The 14,224-nt window shown below is 41.5% G+C and overlaps 1 protein-coding gene across 2 annotated transcripts in view; it reads left to right on the top strand.

Annotated features, from left to right (window-relative positions):
• The window catches only part of RAPGEF3 (Rap guanine nucleotide exchange factor 3), a 62,647-nt gene extending 49,373 nt beyond the window's left edge, over nucleotides 1–13,274 (top strand). The window contains exons 21-28 of one of the 2 annotated variants that reach the window (XM_089482835.1): nucleotides 374–555; nucleotides 2,554–2,644; nucleotides 4,561–4,611; nucleotides 6,486–6,573; nucleotides 7,850–7,914; nucleotides 8,524–8,578; nucleotides 9,346–9,417; nucleotides 11,350–13,274. In XM_089482835.1, the coding sequence (XP_089338961.1) occupies nucleotides 374–555; nucleotides 2,554–2,644; nucleotides 4,561–4,611; nucleotides 6,486–6,573; nucleotides 7,850–7,914; nucleotides 8,524–8,578; nucleotides 9,346–9,417; nucleotides 11,350–11,468 (723 nt within the window). In that variant the 3' untranslated portion in view covers nucleotides 11,469–13,274. Of the gene's footprint in view, nucleotides 1–329; nucleotides 556–2,553; nucleotides 2,645–4,560; nucleotides 4,612–6,485; nucleotides 6,574–7,849; nucleotides 7,915–8,523; nucleotides 8,579–9,345; nucleotides 9,418–11,349 lie in introns of those variants that run through there. The other variant, XM_089482843.1, reaches the window with a different exon arrangement.
• The last annotated feature ends 950 nt before the right edge of the window (nucleotides 13,275–14,224 follow it).

The raw sequence follows: 14,224 nt of genomic DNA, 5'->3' as shown, positions 1-14,224 counted from the left end.
CTAGTTACTGTCATGGATACAATGTTTTAAAACTGTTATGCTGTCCTGTCATTCAGAAGTAATTTAAAATACGCAAATGAAACAGGGTGGATGAAGTCATACACACCTCATAACTATATACACATAACTAAATCAGTTAAGGTAGCATTATGAAGAAATGAAGCTGTTCCCCGTTGTGGTACAATAGAAGTGTGACTGACTTAATCCCAAGTTACTGCAAAAAGGTATTGATTGCAAGTAACTTGTAATTTGTAGCCAGTTACTTCCAAGCTCTGCTTAGTCTGCATGTGTTAAGGTGGAGCTGAGCCAAGTGGCCTTGTGTTTTTAAGGTTGGAGTTCAGCGGAGACTCTCCCGGCTGTTGTATTTTTTAAGGTGGAGCTGGTCTACTACATTTTTGGACTACAGAAGTTTCCCAATGCAACGACAGCCAACCTGGAGCGCTTCCTGCGTCGTTTCAATGAGCTGCAGTTCTGGGTCACTACTGAGCTTTGCCTTTGTCCGGATGTTATCAAGAGGGCACAGCTGCTCCGGAAATTCATAAAGATGGCAGCACAGTAAGTACACCACATAGCTAGGTGGTGCACTTCTGGGCCACGGGCAGAACAGACTTCAGGCTTGTGAGACCTTCTTTGTTTTTTTAGCAAAGAACTTTGGGGTCCACCAACTGGGCCCAGGTGCAAATACTGACTCAGTCTGAAAGTCAATATGAGATAAGTACAGTTGGCTCTTCCCATAGGTGGGCTTTGAGCTTATGTGGAAGACAAGCCCAGGAAGAAATAATGGGACACGTACCTGTGCCACGTCGTAAGCGTGCACCCCATTATTTTTAATGGGGCTTGAGCATATGCTCTTTTCCCCATATGCGGGGGGTCCGGAACAGATCCCCCGTGTATGGTGAGGGTGGACTGTATGCCCAAGCTGTCTTGGGGCCTGTGCAGACCAGCCATTAAGGCTGGCATGGGGGTAGAGTTGGGGTGTAGTGTCCACATAACACACAACGTGTCTTTGGTCCCATGGTGGTATGATGCTGCGCACCACACCACATGGCGCACAGCATCACAGTGCTCCTCTGATGCTGTGTTTAGATGACACAGCACCAAAGGAGCTCCATAAAGCTGCAGTGCAGTGGCTACGGCACCCTTTCCAGGGCACAAAAATGAGCCGCCTTTTGCAGCTCCTTTTTGCGCCATGGAAAGGCCAGATTGGGGCCGCGGCGTGTGGTTGCTGCGTCCCCAATCTGGCTCTAAAAGAGGTGGCTTGCACATCCCCTTAGTTGCTGAAACACAGATGTTTATCACACTATGCTCTTAAAGAGGTACTATTCCAGTGTGACTCCTCTAGCTGCCTCCTGTTGCATGCTGGGATTGGCAGTTTTAAGGAGGGGTATTTAGAATTCTCAGGCAGAGAAGTTCAGCTCCTTAAAACTGCCAATCCCAGCATGCAACAGGAGGCTGCTAGAGGAGTCACACTGGAATAGTAGCTCTTTAAGAGCATAGTGTGATAAACATCTAAGGAAACTGTACTGTATAAAGACACAAAGACATAAAGGGAGCAAGACAGCCTTCACTTGAATAACAGCATTGCAGGTTGAATCTCCTGTATCCAAAGTCCTTGGGACTAGAAGTGTTTTAATAATAAGTTTATTTATAAACTGCTATTCCATGTTGATCATAGCGGTATACAGGTAAAAATTGCAATATCAAATACAAAATACAGGATAAAAATTGCAATACATAAATAAAACTTCAATAAAAACATTTCAGAATACAGATTAAAACCATACATCAAATCCAGGCCAGCTAAATGTGCTTGGTAATGCTGTACATATAGGGGGGAGTCATATATCATCAAGGAGCATCGGGGAATGTGAATTTATTGTTTTTTGTTTTAATTTTTGAATATTTGCATATACATAATGAGGTTTGTTGGAGATGGAACCCAAGTCTAACCATGACATTCACTAATGTTTCATATACACCTTGTAAACATACCCTGAAGATAATTTCATATGTAAAATGTTTAATAATTTTGTGCATGAAATAAGGTTTTAGTACACTGAACCATCAGAAAGCAAAGTGTCACTATCTCAGCCATCCATGTGGTCAATTTTAGATTTTGGAATATTTTGAATTTCAGAATTCTGAGTAAGGAATATTCAGGCTATAGGATTATTTACTACCCATGAGCAAGAAATATCTTCCATAAATCCCCTCAGTAGACAGTGATCAAGGTCAATTCCATTACTGTTGTTGTTGTTGTTATGCCCCCCCACCCCTCACCCACCCCAAAAAACCTGGGACTCAGTGTGGCTTACAAATTAAAATAATTATAATAAAGTTAAAAACATACAAAAAGTCAATAATGAAATAGAATTCAATTAACAATATTCTTAGGAAGGATCCTAAGCGATTCACAGGGGATTGCAGGAACATAGCCTGCCCTGAACTTTGTATTGGGATCATCTGCAATTTAGACTCAGCCTTGTAGCTGACTCACTTCTCAATTTGGCTTGACTGAATTTGGTTTTGTTTTGCTTTTTCCTTCTCCTTCAGCCTAAAGGACCAAAAGAACCTGAACACTTTCTTTGCAGTGATGTTTGGACTAAGCCATTCAGCTGTCAGCCGCCTCTCCAGGACCTGGGAGGTACGTGTCTGCTGTTAAGAGGGAGGAAAAACCAATTGCGCAAGTAATCCTTGCTGCCTGCGAGGCTGCTATTCCACTGAAAGAAATGATCAAAAATGATCGGCTAAATCTCCCAACCTCTAGCGCATAATTTTATCCTTCTGGGGAGATAGAATACTATTGAACCAAAGGAAAGGTTGCAAACTGTGAAGAGAAGAATTGTATAAGAAGAAGCTACACCTCATATCTTGGCCAATTGTAATTCTAGGAATGGGTTCACAGGAATGAGGTGAACATGAAAAGGGACCAAAGAACCTTCTAACATGTCTAAGACATTCTGGGTGATTAGCAAGATTGGTGGTTCTTTTAGGCAGAGGGAGGCTACTACCTCAGGTGAGACATTGCTAGGTCCGCAACCATCTCTTCTAGTTATTACCCATTCTTAGATAACAGAGCTAGAGTGTGTGCAACACAGCCTAACCTAAAACCCTTAAACTAGCCTGTTGTCCTATATGGTGGAGAGAGATTTGCTTTCCAGTCCAGCTGGCTTCATTGTATGGAACAAAGGAGGATACCATCTTCTCATGTACCTCAGAAACCATAATGTCTCAGACTAGCCCTGGAGGGATGATGGGTTAAGAGGGCAAGAAGAAATCAGAACTAGACCTGGAGAAGTCAGTGAGAGGGTCATTTTAATACTCTCTCATTTGGGCAAGATGTTTTTGGGAGTCAGTGATTGTGACCTTCTCCACTAAGGTTTATGTGACCACTTATAATTTGTGAAAAGGATGCCAAATATAGAGTAGCATTACTGTTGGCACCTTCAAGGCCTCTGTTTATTAGAGGATTCATTTATATTTGATGCAGTGACTCAACCCAAAACGACATCAGAATGTAATGAATTAGTCATGTATTTCAACTTGCTGTCAGTCTGTGGCTCACCACATCCTGAAGAATGTCCCTTCAGAGTTCAAGAGTGAGGGAAGTGGTAGCCCCCACTGGGAAGATATGTTGAAACAAATGGATGAGTAAGTGATCACATGCTGATGTAAACCAAGCACAGTCTGGACCTTTAAGGGTCATGGTAGCTGGGCTTTGTGAAGTGGGCTGCTGTGATGAGGAACCTAAACCCTATTCTTCTTGTTAGCCTTGAGGTAATGTCAACCTCATAGAAAGAGCTATTTTCCATGTGTGAATGTGATCATTCAAAATTTCATTCTCAGTCTTTATTGTAGTCACTGAGCAGGACTGTGATAATTAAATATGTTGGATTATTATTATTATTATTATTATTAGGGCTGCTGCTGCCGCCACACTGCAAATAATACAGTTTGACACCACGATAACTGTCATACCTCAGCGCTACAGAATCTTGGGATTTGTAGTTTGTTGTGGCACCGGAGCTCTCTGAAGAGAAAGCTAAATATATCACAAAACTATGAATCTCAGAATTCCAAAGCATGGAGCCATGATAGTTAAAACAGTGTCAAACTGCATCTGTTCTGCACTGTAGATGTAGCCTTAATTCCACTGTTAGTCCCAGCTAGAACAAACCCCAGTGAATGAATGAGAATTCATAAATCCCATTTGTTTAATTGAGTTGTTATATTTGAGACTTACAATCAGGTTTTGCTCATTAGTATTTAACACAGCAAAAGATGTGTCTAAAAACAGGGTTATTATTCCAGTTATTCTGCTTTCTCTTCATTGGATGACTGACATGAACAGGAGTTCTGCATGAGAAGATGTTTTGTTTGAGATACATGAGAAAACCTCAAAGTTCTGTGCTTGGATTTGATGCATCAAAGTGTTTTCATGCATGCAAAGCACCATATGCTCATCAGATAACACACTGTACATGTATGAACCTGCCTTGATTTTCTGTACTAATTTGTTAGCAATTTTTGAACAAGTTTTCCCACTCTTTCATTCCCTAGAAGCTTCCACATAAGACGCGAAAGTTGTATGGCAGCATGGAACGAATGCTGGTGAGTGTGGGTTGTATGACTTTGGTATGGTTTGAAACACCTTTTTCTTTTTTCTTTCATTTTATGCACCAATCCTGATTCACTAAGTTGTTGACCATTTTTTTACTGCAATGGTGGCTGGTGGCTTCTATCTCAGTGGTGTGGGGCATCCACCCCAGATTTTATTTTATTTTTTAAAATGTTATTAAGAAATCAATAAAACATAACATATAGTACATCAATATACAAAATCACTCACATAGATTATCTTCCTCAGCTGTAGCTGTGACACTCCTAAAAATCTTTTTACACTTTACAAGCTCTTAATATAATCTTAATTAATATCTTCAGAATCTTAACCTTATTTTATACAGACTCAGGTGTCAACTTTAATCTGGAATTAATGATCCCATGCTGGCAAACAACAACAAAAAATAGAAACAACTCAACAAAGTCTCATTCCCTTTGATGATTATAAACTAAAAGAATAAGAAGAGACATAGGCCTGTTACAGACAGCCAAAATAAAGCTGCTTCGAGTCACAGTGGAGGTATGGTGTTTCAATGATGCATGCGTCCTAAAAGTCCAGAAGTCGCACCAAAGCCACACTCCAGCCCTAAGGACTGGAGCGTGGCTTTGGTGTGGCTTCTGGACTCTTAGGACGCATGCATCATTAAAACACCATACCTCCACTGTGACTCGAAGCAGCTTTATTTTGGCTGTCTGTAACAGGCCATAGTTATTTTCTTTCACTCCAGCTTTTAAAGGAGCTAACCTTACCCTTGAATAGGTTCATCTTGGATAACACTTTTAAAGTTCATGCTACATTCACAATGGAGAATGAAGCCCATTCCCAGTTTTCTTTGCTGAGATAGGATATCCTTGCAGAGGCTCACTCCCTCTACTCATTCTGATAAGTAGGAATATGTCAATAAAGCTATTTGGGATTTTTTTTTAAAAAGGAACTGAGTGCTATTCACATGTCCCCATGGTTTAGCCTTTAGTCTCAAGACTTTCAAATGTGCCAAGCGTTCCTTTCAAACTGCAGGTGAGGTATTATAGCCATTTGTGGAGTGTACCATTGCAGGCTATAAAACAGAATTCACACTCCAAAGCTAGATGTTTGGAGAAAGAATTCTAGCTTGTCCTTTTCATGATATTATAATTTTCTGTGAATAAGGTATCACTTTTGGGGGTAGTGGAGTATTCCATCATGTTACACTTCACTTAGACAAGATCCTGAAGATAGACTGTTAAATACGAAAGTTAGAATTATCTGTGTCATCATATTTCTCATTTTTATGTATTGTTGTGAAAGCAGGAAAGAGAAGAATGCTGATGGGGGGGAATCAACTCATTTGAAATGTGGTGCTGAAGAAGAGTTCTGGGCAGCTAAAAAGAGAAATAAATGGATACTAGAACAAATCAGGCCCAAACTGTCCCTAGAAACAATGGTGACTAAACTGAGGTTGTCATATTTTGGTCAAATCATGAGAAGAAAGGACTCACTAGAAAAGATTATAATGCTTTGTAAAGTTGAGGGCAATGGGAAAAGAGGAAGACTGCATTCCAAATGCATATATTCAATCAGAGAAGCCATAGTTCTGAATCTGCAGGAGATGAGCAGGGCAGTTGAAGACAGGGTGGCTTGGAGGGTCACCATGGGTCAAAGTTGACTTGAATGCAGTTAACAACAACAACCCTTCACCTGCAGTCTGAAATTGTACAGTCAGGAGTCCAGTTTACCAGTTGATCTGGTATTGGTAGGAGCTAGGCTCTCCTATACTGGAAAAGCTTTGGATGGTTTGAGTAGGGAAGAGGTTACATGCACTCAGTAATCTCTTGTGCAATCAGCTGCAAATGTTCTAGTGATAATTTTTCTTCCTTATCTCTAGGACCCATCTTGGAATCACCGGATCTATAGGCTGGCCATGGCCAAACTGACTCCACCCATCATCCCCTTTATGCCCCTCGTTCTTAAAGGTACAATGATTTGTTTCTTAATATCCTTAAGGAATTTGTGTATCTACTCTTGTATAAGTCTAGAAATTTTAGTGAAAAAATGGACTTGAAAACCCTGAATTGACGTATCCATGGGCCAATGTAAATACAGTCTCCTCTCCTAACTCACGGATCTGGGATCCGCACCCTCAAATATCCGCAGAGGGATGACCTCCGCTATTTCCAATAGTATGCTTACCCTGCGCATATGCCTGAGCTGCCTATGAGGCTTGAATATGCACGAGCCTCTGTTTTCACAGGGTGTCTGGAACGGATCCCCCACGAAAACGGAAGGCCAACTGTATTATACTTTTAACTCTTGTTTTTAAAAAAGGAATAATTTCCTGGTGAAAGGTAAGAGTGTAATCTGTCCTGGAAGCACTAACTGCCCCCATACTCTCTCATCCATCCAGCCTTTAGGATGAGCACCAACAGTTATGCCTGTTGGAATTTTGTAAGTTCTTAGGAATTGTTTTCCTTTGCTTCATCCTTTGTTACATGCCCCTAGGTTTTATCCTTGAGCTATCCATGGGTCATATGAAAATTTTGCCCTCAAAACCTGCCCTCGACTTATACATGAGGTCGAATTATAGTCGAGTATATATAGTAAATTGATGCCAGTGGTTGGCCCTAGGCTTGCATGAGCACATACACTTTTTCACTGGTGATCTCAGTGCTCTGAATTTATAGAACATGCATAATTTAAAATAGTTCAGCCAAAGATGAGGGTTCTCAAGTGTGATTTACTTAAGCTTTGTGATTTGAAATGTTTCATGCCTATTTCAGTGATCCAAGGTATGTGACTTTAGGGAACATGGGTGGTCATCGGAAGACTCTAGGAGATCACTAGGAGATGTTGATCCAGAGTACACTTTGGAGATTGCCTTATGAAAATGTTACAATATTTAAACCAAGTTTTTAACTCAGACTCAAGGGTGCATGAACTAAAGAGGTACAACCCAATCAGGAGGTCATCTGAAGATGCCTCAGAGAGCAGCTGCTGCTAGGTGGCAGCAAAGTTGGAAAAGATATATTCTGTGGGGCCTGACATGCAACTCCTAAGCTAATCTGCTTCCTTTGGGCCGGGAAGAGGAGACTCTCCCTCCACCAATATTCAAGAAAAATTCAACCGCCAATTTGATGGCTTTTGTACAAGGAACAGGACTGCCATCTTGTAGTTTGCCACAAGAAGTAAAATATCTTGGGCATGATTGGTTGTCTGTAATAGATAATGAGTTGACTCACCTTGACTTTGCAGACATGACCTTCATCCATGAGGGAAACCGCACATCAGTGGAGAACCTCGTCAACTTTGAGAAGCTGGTGAGTCAGAGAATTCATAGTAGGAGAACCAAGGATGACTGTGCCATGTGCCATCAGAAGGAACAAGAATTAGAGAAATTGACTGTTTCTATGTCCAAAGGAAGTTGCCCCTTTGGTATTGAGGAGTTTTGGGAGGTATTCATGCACTTTCAGCATGGAGAACTTGACCTGGATTTTTTTTTTGTTTGTTTGTTTGTTTTTTGGCCCATAGATGGATTAATATGGAGAAAAATTGAGGAGGAAGTAGTCATCTAAAGGATACTTGCAGGTTTAGTCAAGTTCCACAAGATTGTGTTTGTTTGTTTTTACATTTTGAGCCTCTTTTTTTGCAAAATATTTACACAAAATATTTTCATTCTTTATGTTGAGAAAACGGCATTTGCACAAAATATACCATTTTCTGTAGAAAAGTGCACAATGCCATTTTTTTGCACAAAAATTTCTCAGTATGCAAAAAATAATAGAAAATGCACAGAGGTCTCATAATTTCATCCAGTGGGGAGGAAAGAAATGAAATTATTCATGATTGTATGTATGAACAACATATGCAAAGATGTACATCACTCTGAGGGAGTGAGTCTAATGTAAATCCATGTCTGTTCCATACAGCGCATGATAGCCAAAGCTGTTCGTTTGGTACATCATTGCCGGAATCACCCCAACCGTGAGTGTGAAGAAGTGGGAAGCCAGGCTGTGGGGGTAGTGGTAGAATGAAGCTATAGCTATGCACAACGGTCTAGCCTAATGACTATTGCAAGACCCTCAATTGATAGTGTGTCTTAAAATTGTTTTTGACTTACCACAGGGTTTTCTTGGCAAGATTTGTTAAGAGTGGGTTGGATTTTGCCTTCCTCTGAAACTGAGAGAATGTGACTTGCCCAGTGGGTTTCCATGGCCGAGCACGCATTCGAACTCTGGTCTCCAGAATTGTAGTGTCAGTGCTCAAACCACTACATCACATTGGCTCTTTATGTAACATCGTCAGAGAGATAAAAATTCCAGAGCAACCAAAACGATCACATATTCCAGAGAATACAATTATGTCTCACTACCTGTTTGAGATTCTTTTGGATAGGTATTAGAATTTCTAGCTTACCACATATTCAAGTTTCTAATTTTATACACGCACACACACATACAAAAGATATGAAGAGGGTTTGCTGAAAATTCCTTTCAGGGCTCATATGGGTCAGAAGTGAGATAAAGAATTCCCCTGATTTGAAACTTTTCAAGGGTTCTTATATTGCAACACTTTACCTGGCTGCAGACAAAGCAGACCATGGTAAAAAGCACAGAGGAAACCAGCGATGGCACTCAGGGAGCAAATGAAAAAGTGGCCCTATTAGTGACAGAAAGCAGGGCTTTGGCATTAAGCAAGTGTGTAACTTGGTGTTTCTACCTTTCTTCTCCATTTCCTCCCTTCCCTTTCAGTTCCACTGTCACCTTTGAGGAATCGTCCTCAGCACCTCCTAGAAGAAGCTCGAGCTATGCGTGCCTCCACCTGTAAGTCTATGAAGCAGGGAAGGTATAGAGTAAATGTTGCTTGCACACTAGACCTTTTCTCTGGAGTTGCAGGTGTTTTTCACTCCCTTCCTATGGAGATGTTTTCTTAGGAAAACATTGCATTCCAGGTTTTTCTTTGTGGCCACCTTGTGATCCAGATATTGTGAGTTGTTTGAGGGAGGGATTGTTTGTTATAAAATACAAATACAGCAACAGTGTAGTAGACCACAAGCTTTGCATGCAGATAGTTTCTTGTTCGGTTCCTGATAGAACTGAGAAATGCTCATACTTGAAACCTCAGATGGCTTATGTCAGCTAACACATACCCTCCAACATTTCACAGATGAAAACTGGGCCATCTGTGGCTAAGCCACAGCAGTGTGTGGTCAAGATGGTAAATGTTATTAATTGGGAAGGGCAGACAAGCTAGGAGAGGCTGCAGTGGTTTCCCTTTGCCTGAGCCTTCTGGGAATGGCAAAGTTCCATCTCCTCTCTGCTTTTTGCACTCACTTTGCAACAACTGTAGTAAGGGAGACAGTGGGTGGAAGAGTGATAAACTACTAGGACATTTTAAAAACATTTGGAAAAGTGGAATGCAGAGGATTAACTTGGATTATCCCTGCCAAATCAGGGCAGTTGGAGGTTATGCTTACCGTATTTTCCAGTGTATAAGGCGACGGGGCATATAAGACGACCCCCCAACTATTCAAACAAAAATATAGACTTTGCTATATACTCACCATACAAGACTACCCCTGGAAGGCAGGCGGAGGCCTCGGAAGGCCGGCGTTGGGCAGGCGCGCGCCAGCCCATGGAGCTGCCTTCCGGCCTCCTTATACGTGGCATATAAGACGACCCCCAACTTTTCACAAGATTTAAAAGGGTTCAAAAGTCGTCTTATACGCCGGAAAATACAGTATATATAGCTTTTGGTTGCCTGCCACTGTGTAGCTTGGATTAGATCAGGGATGGTCAAAATGCAGCCTGCAATCCCCATGTGGCCCTTAGTATCACTAATTCTCCCTCGGAAGCCCCCGAACCCTCAAGACTGCCCAATTTTTGAGAAAGAATGGGTCAATTTTGTGATTTTTCAACTGGAAACTCCTCAAATCCCTATGAATGGCCTGCCAGTGCAGGAATTGCTTCCTCAACTTCAAGAACCTGAACTACTCCACTTGTCAAGGCAGTGTACCCAAAATCCTGAGTACATTGTTCTCCTCAAGATTAGAAATATGTGACCAGAATAAAAACTTTTTAAAAAATAAGTTGTGAAAAAATTACTTTCTCGCAACAGGAAAGGTTAAGAAGTCTGCAGATCCACTGAAACCATCCCCAATAGAAATCCTATTCAGATGCATAAACCTCAGCTTCTGACTGTTTTCCCAGGGATTGGCCAAACATTGTCAAATCTCTTTCTCCATCTTTCATAAGATCTGAAGACTTGTGAAAACGTTCTGCACATCTTAATAACTTTTTGAAGGTTGCTTTCACATCATGTTGAGGAATGTTTGCCCTTAATATCAGATTATACCCCCTTTCTCATTTCCATGGGATCTGTTTTATTTGTTTATATTTATTTAAATGTAGGCCTGAGACCATCCTTAATTGACACTATGCAAAGGGATCTTGTAGCACCTTTTAGACTGAGTGTGTGTGTGTGTGTGTGTGTGTATGGTCCCAAGGCTGGCTGCTGCTATGGTCTGGAATGCACTGCTGGCAAGGAGCGTTTTTTCCTCGCTCCTTTTGCAGTCTGCGTTGGGCCACATTAGCCAGCCATGGTGTGGCTTCTGGCTGATCTGGGGGCTTGCGTCATCCGCACACCTTTTTGCTCATCTATTTCAGGCCTGGGTGAGTTAAGGATGCTGTTGCATAAGCTTTTGTAGACATGGTGTACTTCCTCAGATGCATGACACTGTATTGCTTTCCTTTCAGGTTCAGAGCAGTCCCTCAGTACTCGGAGCCCAGCTGCTACCTGGGCATACCTCCAGCACCTGAGAGTGATTGACAATCAGAAGGAACTTCTGCAGCTCTCACGAGACCTCGAATCCTGATCCTATAAGAAAAACAGCCTATAGGACATGAGATGTATATATTGTCCAACAAGGGCAAGAACTGCTAGGAAGGGCACATCATCACGCATTAGCCCTGCCTTTTAAGACTAAGCAATGGGAGCCAAGATCCTGAACCAAGAGGAGAGTTCATCATTCCCCTGGTGGTGCCTTTGATCTCCATCCTGGAGCCAGCAGAGTGTGTGCCAGCTGTGCCCAGGTCAGAGGAAGGAGGTGCCTGCTGCTACCCCTGATGCTTTTGGAAGCTGAAAAATATCCAGTTGGAGTTTTATTTTGTTTTGTTTTTTTAAGTTGCTTTATAGAACACTTTTGGCTGCCTTATAGTGAAGGGGGCAAAAGTTTCTAATTCTTACTTATCAGTGTTCAACAGAAGTGTGGTTTAAAAACAAAAGCATGTGACAAGACATGTATTGCTATGTCTGGTGGACTGTAACTTTCTGATCAAGGTCCTTGTTCTACCTTTTGATGGTCATTGTAGTTCAGGTGTGGAAGGAAACATCTGGGAGTATCTTTCAGGTTGAGGCTGGCCAGAAGATGCCTCTGTGATTACACCCAGGGTCAGCCCAAGGCATTTTACTGACTAGAACAAATGAGAGGAGTCCCATGCCATGCACAGACTCCATTGGACTGGTGTTTGGGTCTGAATTCCATGCTGGTGATCAGGCAGCATCCTCCACCTCTTCTGAAGCAGCCAGATATTTTAAAGGAGGGGAGGCAGGCAGGACAAGGTTATGAGGCATATACAACACAAAACAGGGGAACAGCTGAAGATCCAGGAAGAACAGCAAGGTTACCATTGCCACCCTCAGTATCTGCTACCTGGGGCAGTTGCCTCACTTTGCCTAATGGTTGGGCCACCTTTGATTTGACCAGGTGACTACTTTCCATGCTACTTTGACTTTTGATTGTCTATGAAACATAACTTTCCCAGTTGAGCAGGAAATAGCACAGGCAGCGGGAGCAGAAATAAGATCACTGTAGATGCTGTGATGATTGGGTGGGAAGGTGTCAGTGAAAGCCATATTTATCAGGAGATAAAGCTGCCAGGCTGGCTGCCAAGCCACTGGGAACCCGCTTTGATCTACCCAGGAAAAGTGGGCTACAAATAAATGATTTATTATTATTATTATTATTATTATTATTATTATTATTATTTATGTTTGTGTAAATCACTCACAGAATTTGGGTTGTAGTGTCTGGTTTCCTGCTTATATCTCTCAGCTATTCTTTAACCCACCAGGAAGAAGCTGCACAGATCCGATGATGGTCTGAAGACAGTGACCGAAATGTTCTCTCTTGTATCTTCTTGCAAAATCCTGGGCAGTGATAGATGGGGAGAGATGAATCTATGACTTTTGTTGATCTCAAGTTCTTTGTATCCCCTTTAAAAAATGTGTGTGCATTTTGGCAACTTCTTATTTTAAAAAAATCAAAATGAATGAAATCCTCACACATCTTCACTGGTTAAATTCAATAGGTACATCTATTGTTAGCAATGACAAACCATTTTGTACCTTCCAGTTATGTAGATGTTCAAGGTAGAGAATGTCTCTAGCTCAAAAAAAAAGTGGACAATCCTAAGTTAGCATCACAAACCTAGAGAGGGTTCCAGACCAGAGTTTGAAGAAGTAAGCACTCAAAAGCCATTTTCCTGTGTATATGAACCTGTCCATGTTCTGTTCTTCCTCATTAGGTGCTTTAAAAAAAATCATGGTCATCCCATCCTATGTATGAAGATATTTGTGCATTTGTATAACTTATTCTCAAAGAAAGAAACCAAATAAATTCTTCAACCACTCCCAGTGAAAGTGAGATTCAAATTCATTGCCCACCAATCTGAGTTCTAACACTTGGGCCCACAGATTAATCCAGAGGAAGAGAGATTCTGGTTCTGATTTGGTTGCCATAATTACCAATGTTCATAATTACATAATGTACATAATATATTAGAACAGGGCTGGGCAACTCTGTAAACAGTGGGAACATAAGACCCCTAGGAGGCCATCGGGGGCCCACTTTTGTTGTTGTTAACTGCCCTCAAGTCAGCCCCAACTCTGTGGATAAAACATCTACAAGTCCTCCTATCGTCCACTACTCTGCTTAGGTCTTGTAGATTTGTTTCTCTACCTCTCTATGCACTAGTTCTTCCTTTTGTTTCATTTTAACTGTCTCATCTCATCTAAGGGTTTTCTTGGTGATAGCATGCTGCAAATAGGTTCATCTTTGCCTCCTTGCACACAGTGCTAACCTATGTTAGCTATGGTGTCACTGATGTTCTCTCTGTGATAATTAACATAAGTATCACCCAAATTCACAGCTATTACTCCACTGAAAAAAGGGGGGGAGGCCCCCAAATGTCTCCCAATGCCATAGGCAGCATTTTCATCACATTTTAATCCTTCATACCAACCCTCACCAATTTAGGTTCAAGGTTGGTTATTTTTCCCTCCAAAAGATGAAATGACTGGAAGTCACTTCCAATTTTTAAAAAAGGACTTTTCTGGACTTCTAAAATAGCATGAGGAGGGAACATTGGAAAATGTTCCCACACCTCTTAGAGGGCATTTGGGAGCAAAAATATTTAGGGGGGTGTAAATAAAAAAGATATTATTTCTATGGGGACCTGAGGGGTTACATGCACCTTATGAGCCACACTTTACTCACCTTTGCATACACTGCTTAATTTCTGCCAGATAATGTCTTAATAAGGTGAGCTTCCTCAGACTCAATCATTCCCA

This window comes from Sceloporus occidentalis, unplaced genomic scaffold, assembly GCF_023333645.1.
Source record: "Sceloporus occidentalis isolate IW3139 unplaced genomic scaffold, rSceOcc1.0.p SCAF_1, whole genome shotgun sequence".
Lineage (NCBI taxonomy): Eukaryota > Metazoa > Chordata > Lepidosauria > Squamata > Phrynosomatidae > Sceloporus > Sceloporus occidentalis.
This window is presented reverse-complemented; position numbering and strand designations above follow the sequence as displayed.